The 13,190-nt window shown below is 40.4% G+C and overlaps 1 protein-coding gene across 2 annotated transcripts in view; it reads left to right on the forward strand.

Moving 5' to 3' along the window:
• The window catches only part of MYOF (myoferlin), a 148,660-nt gene that overhangs the window by 82,875 nt on the left and 52,595 nt on the right, over nucleotides 1-13,190 (forward strand). For both annotated transcript variants that reach the window (XM_040992448.1, XM_040992449.1), the window contains 6 exons: nucleotides 674-851; nucleotides 1,879-2,003; nucleotides 5,062-5,168; nucleotides 7,482-7,674; nucleotides 9,447-9,602; nucleotides 12,564-12,695. In XM_040992448.1, coding sequence (XP_040848382.1) covers nucleotides 674-851; nucleotides 1,879-2,003; nucleotides 5,062-5,168; nucleotides 7,482-7,674; nucleotides 9,447-9,602; nucleotides 12,564-12,695 — 891 coding nt within the window. The remainder of the gene's footprint in view (nucleotides 1-673; nucleotides 852-1,878; nucleotides 2,004-5,061; nucleotides 5,169-7,481; nucleotides 7,675-9,446; nucleotides 9,603-12,563; nucleotides 12,696-13,190) is intronic.

Consider the following 13,190-nt stretch of genomic DNA (forward strand, 5'->3'; position numbering starts at 1 on the left):
AGGGCCCAAGCACTTGAGCTATCCTTTGCTGCCCTCCCACATAATTTTCAGGGAACTGGATCAGAAGTGGAACAGCCAGGACTCAAACTGGGATGCTGGCATGGGATATGGAGGTTTAGCATACTATGTTATGGTCCCAGCCCTCCCATCCTCCCCAATTTTAAATTAACATTAAAAATCTTTATTGTTATTTCTGATTAGAAAATTAATACTTGATTCCCCCCAAATTTAAAGACATGTAAGCTGAGAAGTAAAATTAACCATAACCTTCACCTTTTCCAACATAACTGTTATTAACAGTTTGAGCTATATTCTCCTTAACATTTTTCATGCCAGTGCCAATGTTAAGTAAGTATTTACTGGATTCACTTATGAATTTTATGTTTGCACATATGGACGGTGTGACATCTATGACCTTTAATTGAATTATGTGAAAGTAACATAACTTAACCAAGAGTCTGCTGATGGGCATTTGTATTGTTCTCATTTTCTTCCTGTATTTCAATCCCTGCTGCAGTAAACATCCTTCTACTTCCATCTTTGCACAAAGGAAACTGCTAAATCCAGGATAATCCCTTACTGGTATTAATTCAGCACTAATTGCTGAGTTTAAAACTACATCTACTGAAAACAAAAGGAGTTTTACTGAATGTTCATCTGCTCACACTTACAGAAATACCAGCGGAGGCGGAAGTACAGCCTGTCTGCTGTGTTCCATTCGGCCACTCTGTTGCAAGACATTGGAGAAGCCATTCAGTTTGAAGTCAGCATTGGGAACTATGGCAACAAGTTTGATGCCACCTGTAAGCCTTTGGCATCAACGACTCAGTACAGCCGTGCTGTATTTGATGGTAAGATCCACACTAACCATCCCCTCCTGTGTGTGTGTGTGTGTATGCTCAGTGGGCACATCAAAGGACAAGAAGCAGGCATGGTACTCTCCCCTGGCAGCCACTGTTCCACAGCATTTAGAAAATGAAATGCAAAAGCTGCCTGAGGAAGAGAGAATGGTTTGGGTCCAGGCACCTTCAAGGCTGACCCTTCCCAAAACGTTGCAGGTCTCATTGCCAGGAGCTGAACTTCACTGTTGTCCAACCCTCATGCCCAGCCTTAGCCCCAGTTGTAACTTGTGAAGCCCCAAGATAGCAACTTAGCTAAATTTTAAGCCCCCAGAGCAGCTTCTGTGTTCCTCAAGCACCAAGTCTTGTATTGAGTAGTGGAAGTAGTTGGGAGCCTGGCTCAAGCACCAACAGGTCAAACTTCGCCCATTGCTCTTATTCACCACTGCTGCAACCTTTACTGCATCCCTTTAGATATAAGCCTTACTATTTTTACTTGAATTCTGTGAGAATTAAGTACAGGATTTGAACAGAGGTGTGCAGCTTTTTTAAGAAGCTTACATTGTAGTGTATATTAAATCATATTGGAGGAAATATGTGAGAACACTATAATATTCAATGGTTTGAGTATAGAAAAGGAAAGGAGGAATTCTGGTCAAATGTCCCAACAGTATTGCCATATTTTTATCTAGTTTTTGTGAAAGCAATTTAAAAACCATGTCAGCTAATTATCCTTAACTGTAAAGGTATAAGTGATACCAAATTCCATGTAGCAGTTAAGGCTTTCAATGAATCACTTTTGAATGTTAAGATTATTGTGTTCAATTTACTAGGGTGCTCAATAAGACTTTCAAGGCAGCCTGAATGAAAAGAAACTCTTCCTCATGTATGTAATTGAATAAATTAAAAGGATGAGACTACCTCAAACCACAACCCAAGCTTATGGATTTATTAGTAGTTCAGGTTGCATATGTCTTTAAGATACACGGTGTCTTGTTTAAGTGTCCAGCATTCCCTGACTGCCAATGTTCCTTACCAGGGAACTATTACTATTACTTGCCCTGGGGCCACACCAAGCCAGTTGTTACCCTGACTTCATACTGGGAGGATATCAGTCATCGCCTGGATGCGGTGAACACTCTTCTGGTCATGGTGGAACAGCTGGTAAGTTTGTGGTTTTTTTGTTTTGTTTTGTTTTGTTTTTATATTTTCTCTTTTCCAGGTATAGTGAACTATATACTGGGATGCAGGCTAACCCAATGAAATACAAGATCTGAAAAAACAGTGGTTCTTTAACACTGGATATGTGGTTCACAGTTCATACGGAAGTGTAGTGATGTTGGGGACCCAGTTTCTTTCTCCCTGGTTGCTCTGCAGTCACTAAGGAGTTAAGATTGTCTGCCTGGAAGAGGAAGTTCCCCCAGTAAATCCACTCTGCAGTGTATGGGAAGTGGAGTGGCGAGATGGAGAAAAGGCTGGCAGGTGAAGAAGAATGTGAAGACGATGGCACAGGTCTTTTCCATGAAGAGGAAGATCTGTAAGACACATGCTTGATTCTGATCCCTTTCCACTGGCCAAAATCCAGTCACTGAGCCACATCTAACTACAAGGAAGTTGGGAAATGTAGTCTCATGCCAGAGTAGGCAGATGCCCAAATCAAAATTTGTTACTATGGAAGAAGAGAGGATGGGAAAAGCAAGAGCAGAGCATCTTATGGGTTCTGCCAAAATCTGTGTGTGGAGAACACTCATTGCAAAACAAATAAGAATCTTTAGGTTTTGCTGTAGGTAGAGCAAACCTCCACTTAAGGAAAAAGAATCAGTGAGAAAAATCAGTGCCCTGCAAGAATCAAGTCTGAGGTCAGCCCAAATGAGGTTTCTTGGGCAACTCCTAAACTAGACCACTGGACTCAAACCCCCAGCCACAGAGAAAAATCACAGGATGTGTGATCCGACCTTGGAGTGCCTGTATCAGGACTGGGCCTCCTCAATTGCTGACTCCTGTGCAGTGGACAGCATGCCCAGATTCGCAGAGGGACATGCCTGTGAGCTCATTTAGGCCAGTAGAGGATGTCAGAGGATGGAAGACAGAATGGATAGGACAATTCTCCTAGCCAAGCTTTGCAGCAGTTCCTAGCTCTGTGAGTTCACTAGGGTGGACTTTATCAACCAGTAGCCCTTGGAAAGATTTTGTCCACCCTAGAGCAATGAAACCAACAGCTTCTCAGAACTATCAAAATCACTCAAGTAACACCCTCAGAACACTCTTCCCCTCATTGGGAGTGTCTCAGGCATCATTGAACCACTGTCCCCATCCCTGGATGCTGATGTAGTTTGACAGCAAGGAGGAGCTCCTTTTGCCGCCTCCTCTGTAGACACAAGAGAAAAAAAAAAAAAAACAAATTTAACATGCGTCCCATCTTCTTTCCTCTATATCTGACCTGCCTCACCCTAGTCAGAGGCCCTCTAAATGATGTAAACAATATTAAAAAGAAAATTAAAAATTGAAAAAAAGAACTAGTGCCCAGCAACTAACCTTGTTCAGAGGTTGGGGTGGTATCTACAGTTACCCATCTGAGTGACATTGGCAAGGAGAAGTGAAATATGTTTGAGATATTTCTAATTAAGTAAAAGATACTGGGGCTGACACTGTGGTGTAGTGGGGGAAGCTGCCTGTGACACTGACATCCCATATGGGCACTGGTTCTTGTCCTATCAGCTCTACTTCCAGTCCAGCTCCCTACTAATGGCTGGGTGCTAGGGCCCCTGTAGACCCTTGAGCCTGACCTAGCCCCGGCCTCTGTGACACTTTGTGGCCTTTGAGAGCAAACCAGCAGACACAAGATTTCTGTCTCTTCCTCTTTTTCACTGTAACTCTGATTTTGAGCAAGTAATTTTATTTAAAAAGATACTAAATTACTTCTGTCAGGTCCTGTTTTGGTTTCTAAATTAAGTTCATTTTTTTTCTTAAGATCTGAACTCTTATTAGGTTTGGGTCTAGACATGTGAGATTCTTGAAATACATCTGATCTAACACTATGGCAATATTGAAAGAGATTATCTCATGCTAGAAGTATAATATGGAAAGATAATTATAGGCATAAATTAACAAACGTGAATGCTCATACAATAATGTCATAGTTGATATGAAAAGTAATTGTAGTATTAATTTCCAATCTCCTATTTCAAGGGAATTGAGAGAGAATTAATCACACTTCTATTCTAGTGTCATTTGGGGTATTATTTAGCTTTCTTTTTTTAATCCCAGTTCTTCCTGGTTCTCTCCACTGATGAAGCTGACTCTGTGCTAGTCTGACAGGACAGTGGGTTTCCAAGGTCAGGAGTTTTGATATCCATGATTGAATCCATCAGTCTGTCATCAGATGCTCAGCATGTTGCAATGTGTTCTTATTTTTTCTTTCTAGGCACTGGAGTCTCTCCTTCTCTAGGAACCTCTGGTTGCTTTTTATGGAAGATGGGATTTAGGAAACAAGGTTTGGGGATAAGAGTGCTCACTAGTACAGAAATGTCTGTACTGCTAAGCCTTCTCAGCAGACAAACTTGTTCTGTCTCTGTGCTTTCTCTCTCTCTGGCACACACACTTATTTCTGCATCCATCAATATACTAAAGGTTGTGAGTCATAGCAACACCCCATTTCCAGTCTAGGACCCCTGGATTTACTCTGGTCTTATTTCTTCTTATAACTTCCTTCTCCAATACAGAGCAACCTGGCCTCCTTGTCCCGGTGTATTTACATATTGAAACTGACATTCTATAGATAAGCCACTGTACAAAATAAGGCACTAATTAGAGTTTGATATATTTATGATTTTTCCCCATTATCCCAGGATATGTAGTCAATATGTGGTGTTTATAAAGGTCACCTAGGTTAGTTTAGTGTAACTGCTATTCATCCTAAAGTAATTAGGCTGATTTATTTCCGTTTATATGTCACTTTAGGTTTCCCTGCTCCATATTGCCAGTTTTATTTCATTTTTTGAATATGTAAAGTGTTTATATAGCTTCAAAGTAAAACTATGTAGAAGGGTTGTCTTACTGCTTAAACTTGCTAGTATTGGTTGTGTTTTGAAGAAAAAAGTGAAGGAAAAAAATCCTCTTTGCTGTAAGTCCATTTCACATGTTCTTTAATAGAAATAGAAACTAAACTTTTATTAGATGTAATGGCAAATTATACAACTACTAATTCTTTCCTTTTCCTTAGCAATCAAATCTAGAGGCTCTAAAATCAGGGATACAAGGTAAAATTCCTACAAACCAGTTGGCAGAATTGTGGTTGAAGCTGATAGATGACGTAATAGAAGATACAAGGTATGTGTCAGAATTCCCAGCCATGTTTACCTCTTGCAAATGTGGAGACTATAATATTCTGTTGAATCATTGTTGATGCTTATCTGAAAAATGAACTTGAGCGCTGTGAGCTTCCTAAAAAGCTTTTGCTGGGAGGAGTCTCTGAGTCATCACCAGGAAAAATTCACCTTTCTGACTTGGTGCCAGTTCTAAAGTGGCCTGTAAGGCTGAGACCCCACTACCGGAAGCAGACCCCTGGGCCAGGGAGGGGAGTTAACGCAGGTCTGTGGGTCTGCGTTCCCTCAGTCCACGGGTGGCCACTGGTCTAAAGAGTGACTCCTGTCTCTTGGACGATGGCATGTGGGAGTGGGATGTAGAGTTTACCATTCAGAATAATATTCATAATTTATAAGTACACTTTCAGAAGCAGCCTTTTAAACTGTTTTTCTGAGAGTTTAGTGAATACTGCATCCACAAGTCAGTAGATTTGGCTTGAGCCAGAGGACTTTTCTTTGCAGTGAATGGGGAAACAGCTTAGGTTTTTTGACATTTGGAAATCCAAAAGACAAGTGATTCATTCTAACTTTTTTTAGATATTAGCTAATAAGCCAAAGGACAGGGAAGTTCTAAAAGAAAAGCACATTGGATACATTCCACAAGCAGTAGTAACTGTAGCCTTCCCCTCTGCCCCCCTCAGCCCCATGTCACTCTGTCTTCTTGTGCCTTCTAGTGGCTGAGCCAGGTCACTGACCTGCCGCTGATGTCTGTGTACTGCTGGATGCTGAGTGCTGGTTTAAATTCAGAGAACTTTAGAACTGGGTCCTAAGGGGGGAAGGGGAATCTTCTCTTACAGTATCTTCAACTTACAGATAAGAAAAGGGAGTCCCAAGTCAGGTTTGCCAGTTCAGTACCTCTTTCCATTCCATATTTTGTGGTCAACATCTGTGACAGTAGCTCAAAAATTAATGGAGTTGCAGAATCAAAAAAATAAGTTAAAAAAATTGAAAATTCATCCTTGGTATTTTCATAATACACATTTTGAATAAACTTTTGAGACCCTTCATATGTATCAATTTTAAACTTTCTTATAGTAAAATAAACTTTCTTTGAATTCATTTTCTGGGAATTCTTTGAGGTATCTATATTTATCAAAAATCACAAGTGTTACTTCTGAGTCAACAAGTCCCATAGATATTTTTTGCCTTACAGGGTCTTTCTGTTGCCATTTTTGTGAAACCAAATAGGAGTATTTACAAATAATTTTGATGTAGAAAATGCGTGTGAGTCTTAAGGTTAACTGAGCAAAACAGGTTTTTCTTTTTTAACATGCTTCTGATAAGAACTATTTTTGAAAACTCAAATTGAAATCTCTCAAACTATGTAACAGGAAATCCAATGTTTAAAGAAATCTTGCTAGGATTTCCTTCATTTTAGACTCAGGGTGAAATTCAAAAGAATGGAAATTCTAGGTGGGGACAATGCGAGTGGAACTTCCTGGAATTGCTGTCTACTTCACCCTGCCACACGGGGAGGAAGGTGCTGGTGCAGGAGGTCCTCTTGGCCCTAGGTTAGTTAATTTTTATAATCCCGGGGGCAGGGTCATGGTCCCATCACTAGGTCTTATTTTGATAAAGCATTTGGATCATAAGTGGTTCTTAGTCTCTCTAGAGCTCATGGAATGCTTTGAGAATCCAATGTGGTGACGAAGACTGATGAAATGATGAAGGTGACATTTAGATTTCATAGTAGCAGGTCCCATTCTGAATGCTCTCCATGTATTAATTCATTTGCATTCTCATAACACCCTGGAAGATGATACTATGTTCCCACACTAAAGACTAAATGACTGTCAATGTCACAGAATTCATAAATGGTGGAGCCACAGTTCATACACAGGTAATGTTGATAGACATACAAGCTTTTCTCAATAAATTTCAGGATTCACAGGCATCCACATACAGACTGCCTTCAGGGCATTGTTCTAATTTAAGAGCTTTTGAATTAAGTGATTCTGTCCTCTTTACCCCTGATACAATGGTCCTAGGAAGCAAAAGAACAGAAGATTGCTGCCTTCTTTCATCTGCTGCTGTTTCCATATTCTATACAATGATTCTGTGGACCCTAGGTCAAAACTGAGAAATTGCTTTGGAATTTAATCAACCTGTTTGGTTTGTAGTGCCAGATACAGTCCAATTTAGCTTAAGCAATGCAGTGTTTATAGAATCAGTTAATAGGTGGGTGTAGCTTACAAGACGGAAACCCAACTGAATAAACTTGACAGTACTGGAGCCCAGAAGGTTATTCTTCAAATTCTATGTTTTTCTTTATTTTTAGATACAGTTTGCCTCCCACTGAAGGAAGACCCAATGTCACAATTCTTGACACTCAGATCCAAAGGTTGCGATCCAAATCTCTCTCCCAGATAAACGAAGCAGCTGTGAGGATGAGGGCTGAAGCCACGGATGTGAAGTCCACATTGTTAGAAATTGAAGACTGGCTTGATAAGTTAATGCAACTAACTGAAGAGGTGGGGCTTTTGAACTTCAAAGGCATTGCCTGATGTGGAAGAAGCTGTCTATGGGATGGCTCAAGGGGAGGAGTAGTAACTAGAGCATCTAGTACATTCGACTCCCCAGATCTTCAGGTTCCATATCCTGGGTTCAACCAACCATGGATTAAAAATTTTCAGAAGAAACAGTGCATCCATATTGACCATTCCCTCAAATATACAGTGTACCAGCTATTTACATAGAAGTTGTGTTAAGCGTTATAAGTCATCTAGAAAGAATTTATAGTATATGGGAGGATGTGTACAGGTTGTATGCAAATATGGTGCTATTTTATATGAGATTTAAGCAAATGTGAATTTTGGTGTCTGGTGAAAACATTACTGCAATATTGAGCAGATCTGACTAATGATCAAAATAAAGGATTTTCTCAACTAGGGATGCTAATAGTTTTTGGAAGTGAAAGTCATGGAAATCAGGGTTGGGGAAAGTTTTTAGTTGGTGGTCCTGGAAAGGTCTTCACACAAATCCTTATGATTTCCTCAAAACTGTCAGGAAATGTTTTGAGTAATGAAGCTGCAGATCTGCAAGGTATACAGGGTTAAAACATGAGCTTTGGCTGTGGCCAGAGAAACCTGCATTTGCATCCTGGATCTGCCATCCTAGTTTTACTATTCAACCTCTGTAGATTTCAATTTCCCAGCTGTGAAATGGAGAGAAACATGCTTCATGGCACTTGCACATGAAAACTTAGAGAAAATGCTTAAAGGGCTTAAAGGACAGTGTTGAACACCCAGTGAGTGCTGAGTAAATACTGTCTCTCACCAGTCTCCGTGGGCTGGAACCAGGGAATGAAGCGACTCCTCTTCCTGCCCTTGAGGTATCTAGGAGTTGGTGTCTTAGTCTGTTTTGTGTTTCTCTGCCACAATAGCACAGAACAGAGTTTACCACTCTCACTCCTGTAGCCTGAGAATTCCAAGGCTGAAGGACTTTGTATCTGATGAGGGCCTTAGTTCTGTGTTATCCCATGGCAGAAAGCAGGTGAGCAAGAGAGAACAACCAACAAGGGGCTGCTCTTGCTTTTACAGCTGCTAAACTCTTAAGATAACTCACTGGATCCTAAGATAATGGCATTAATCCCTTCATGACCTAAACACCATTTATTAGGCCCACCTCTCAGCACTGCTGCACTGGTGATTAAGGTCCCAGTAAATTCGTAAAATTTGGAGGACACATTCAAACCACAGCAGGCTGGTAATAGTGTATTTGTGGGTAGAAATACCATTGAAAATACACATAAGCAAATAACTTTTGTTTTCTACTTTTCCTGTAGTAAATGTATACTTCCTTTACACAGAAAAAAAAAACCTGATTTTTAAAACTAGATTAATATTTCAGATTTGGAAGCTATTGGACTGTCAAAGACACTGTGTCAGAGATAGGCTGCAGCCTGTAGAGCATGCTGACCCATTATGGCTGATGGCTTTCTTCAAATGATGCTGTAGAGAAGAGGGAATATTTCCCGAAACATCTCTGAGCATAGTGTGCCTTTTCCAGAGGGAGCTGCTCCTCTGCTTCCCTCCATTGTCCAGTCTGGCCACAGCCTGCCACTTTGCCCCACATGCTCATGGTTTGGTTCTACAAAATGTGACTTTGAGGACTTTGGGACCGAACCCTACCCCTGAGCCCACACTCTGCTGTGTGGAGTCCTGAAGGCCAGGCTTCAGCGTTTCTAGTCCTACATTTAGACTAACAATGGCTTTGCTTTCTTTTTCCATGCACCTTACAACAGCCACAGAACAGTATGCCTGACATTATAATCTGGATGATTCGAGGAGAGAAGAGGTTAGCTTATGCACGAATTCCTGCACATCGGGTCCTATACTCCACCAGTGGTGAGAAAGCATCTGGGAAATACTGTGGGAAGACCCAAACCATCCTTCTGAAGGTACAGGCTTTACTGTGTACTATGAAATACTTGTATGTAATACCCATATCCCCCATAATTCCCAAAATGGGATTGTTTTATGATTGGCTAGTCATTACATGACTACAGTGATTTTAACTCATTTTAGTTGTTTCCTCTGACTAGTTGAAGCACTTCTGAGAATTAATCTGAGATCTGGCATTCAATCAGGGGTATCTTTTTAGAGTTCTTTATGACATTAACATGAGTTAACACAGAGAAAGGTAAAGTTAACAGCTTTAAAAAGAAAATGTAGGGCCTACTACAATGACTCTGTGGCTAAATCCTTGCCTTGTGTGCACCAGGCTCCTATCTGGGCACTGTTTCATGTCCCAGCTGCCACATTTCCCATCCAGCTCCCTGCTTATGGCCTGGGAAAGCCGTAGAGAATGTCCAGAGCCTTGGGAACCTGCATCCACATGGGAGACCCAGAAAAAGCTGCTGGCTCCTGGTTTCAGATCAGCTCAACTCTGGCTATTGTGACCACTTGGAAGTGAACAAGAAGATGGAATATCTTTCTCTCTGTCTCTCTTTCTCTCCGTAAATCTGCCTTTCCAAGAAATAAAATAAATCTTAAAGAAGGAGAAGATGATGACGAAGTTCTCCATTCAAGGACCCGAGTTATTTAAGGAAGTCCTTCAAGGAAGGCGAGCAAAATAATCTGCCCATGTGGTTTGCTGTTGCTTGTGGCTGTCTCAGCTGGAGGCCTTCAGATATGAGGGAGAGGCATAAACATCCAAAAGAGGAAAAGCATTTAAAGCATTTAAAGGAGCATTATAAGGGGATACCTGCTAACGTTGAACTAGTTGCTCTTTCCTTGGAGTGAAAATAAAGTCTCTTCCTTCAAGTGTTCTTGGTAGAATTCATGTTACTGAAAATAGGACTACAATAATTATTGACCTCAGCAGTGGGTGGAAGGAAAGTGATTAACAAAGAGAACGTCACAATGGACGTAGAGGAGACAAAATCTTTTCTGTGTTATGTTTCAGAACTCCATGGATAAACAACAAAATTCTTTTAAGAGAATGTGTCACAGATTTATTTGTTTTTTGGGGAAAAGAACTGAAAGACAAAGAAAGAGAAAAGCAGAGTTCTTATTTGCTTGTTCACTCCCTATGCCTGCAGTGGCCAGGGCTGCCACTGAGAGCAGGGAACACAATCTAGCTAGCGTCCCCTGTGGGCAGCAAGGACCAACCATGGGGGCCATCAGTGCTGCCTGCCAGGACATGAGCAGTCACAGTCAGGAGCTGACTCTAGAGGTGGAACCCTGGCACACTCATGTGGGGTACCTCAGCTGCTAGATCAAATGCCCACTCCTATTTATTGATTTTGTTAACACTCATTATCCTGTTTACAAAGCCATTTAATTTACTGGGGTCTTTTTGTTTGACCTTGAGACTCCTTTAGATTTGTGTTAGAATTATTAAAAGCCTCAGAGAATGTCTATTGATGTGATTTATGCCTAGCCATATTTACTATAATAGAAATTGAGAATTTAAAAAAATATTTATAAGTTCACTTAATCCTCTATATAACAAAAACAAAATGTTATAAATTACAAATACATATTCTGCAAAATCAGGATACTTTTGCATTTTTGTGAATTTCTGTCATGTCTTGCTTAACAGTAAATACAATTGAACTCTCATATCTGCTTCTGCATTCACGGTGAAGGTGTGAGTTATTTGTTGAGATATATGAAGAAAATCTGACCTCACCTATGAGGGTAGATCAAAAAGTTTTTGAGAATGGAATTATATGAATACTCTTGTTGAAATTTTTAGATACATCAAAGATATGTAGTTGGAAAAGGAGGAGGTATTTTCCAAGTATTTCAAATAGTTATGTATATTTGTCTTTGATGTAATACCAGATTCAAAAGATAGCTTCTAAAATTTTGGTTGCAGTGTGGACTCTGAAGCCATATGGATACTTTTCTCTTACTTGAACATAATCTATTTGTCTTCCTTTGGTTTTGAATGGCTCCTTTTCTCCATGTATGATTTTGTAAAATCAAGCGTATTCACTGGGAAAATACTGATGCACAGAGTTCCATAGATCTTCCTAAAGTGAACGCATTTTACTGTAGAGTATGAAAACAAATCACGTTTGTCAATACCATGTCTCAAAAAAGTAGTTACATATTGATACCGATAAAAGTTTTATAAAACTCTAATTTTTAATTAGAAACCTTGAGTTTAGTCACTGGGAACAAATACAATCATTTTCTTGGAAGTAAGAGGCTCATTTTGTTTATACTAGAGGAAAACTTCTGTCCCATACCCAAATCTGAAAAGCCACATTTGTCTGTTAATAGGTGTTTTAAATAAAATTGTACTTCATTTAAAAAAAATTCACAATTTGAACAGATGCATGAGTACTTTTTCTGAAGGCAGCCATTACATCCTAAAATATATGAAGTGCCTTGTGTATGCTTCCTGTTTCGTCACACAAAGTATTTATAATGGCTCAGGAGTCAGTCTTTAATACAGGAGACAATTTTTGTTAATAAAAATTCCGCAGTGAAATTGTCATGCATAGTGACTGTTCATTCTGTTACTTCTGGGTACAGTGCGCCTTGAATCTCTAGTGCCTAGGGTTTTTTCACCACTGCTTGAGCACCAGTGGCACAAACGCCAGAACAGTGAAGAAGGTGAAGAGCATGTTAGAGTTATGGGGAAAGCTGTTATGACCTTGCGGGCTTCCGGGAGATGCCTCAGGGACAGAGCGGAGTCTGTGTATCACACTTTGAGATCTGCTGCTTTGGTTGTTACTTTGATCTTTGTTATAGGGTCCTTTGGGAATAGGTTAACTACTTTGCTGTAAAGCAAACAAAATCAGACCATGAGTGCACTCACTGATTGTCTGTTGTGTCTGTTTTGGACCTTACCCAGTCCATGTGGTGCCCACTGAAGCATAACTTGTCATTATGTATTTTCACAGTATCCACAGGAGAAAGTCAATGGACCAAAGGTGCCTGTGGAGCTGCGTGTGAACATCTGGCTGGGCTTGAGTGCTGTTGAGAAGAAATTCAACAGCTTTGCTGAAGGAACATTCACAGTGTTTGCTGAAATGGTACATTTCATAACTTCAGTCTCTTTTCTTTGGTGGTGGGGGTGCTTTCACTTTTCATCCTTAGTGAACAGGTTTGTGTATCTAGAAGAGCTATTACTACCCCGAAAATCCCAAGGGACCTTGACAAAAGGGATGAGGAGAGTCCTCCTGGGGTTCCTATTATCAGCAGTGAAACACACTAGGGTGATTAATGTCTTGGTGGGGTGACTCCAAGAGATGCCCTTCACTAGCAGGACTGAAAAATGAGTGCTCTTCTAGCTGTTAGGACTGTGACTTAGGAACAGTTAGTCACATTGGTGCATGGTGGTGGGACACAAAATAGAATAACACACACACACACATTTTTATTTTGACTAAGAAAGGGAACAGTTGAAAAGTGAGACTTTGAGATGTTTGCTTGCAGTGAGAGACTTCAGGGAACACTGATTGCTCACTTTGAGGAAGCCTCACATGGGTTTGCCTAAAAATGAAGAAAATGCTTCCAGCACACTTGAA

Source organism: Ochotona curzoniae, unplaced genomic scaffold, assembly GCF_017591425.1.
Source record: "Ochotona curzoniae isolate NIBS_2020 unplaced genomic scaffold, NIBS_Ocur_1.0 contig_66, whole genome shotgun sequence".
Classification (NCBI taxonomy): Eukaryota; Metazoa; Chordata; class Mammalia; order Lagomorpha; family Ochotonidae; genus Ochotona; species Ochotona curzoniae.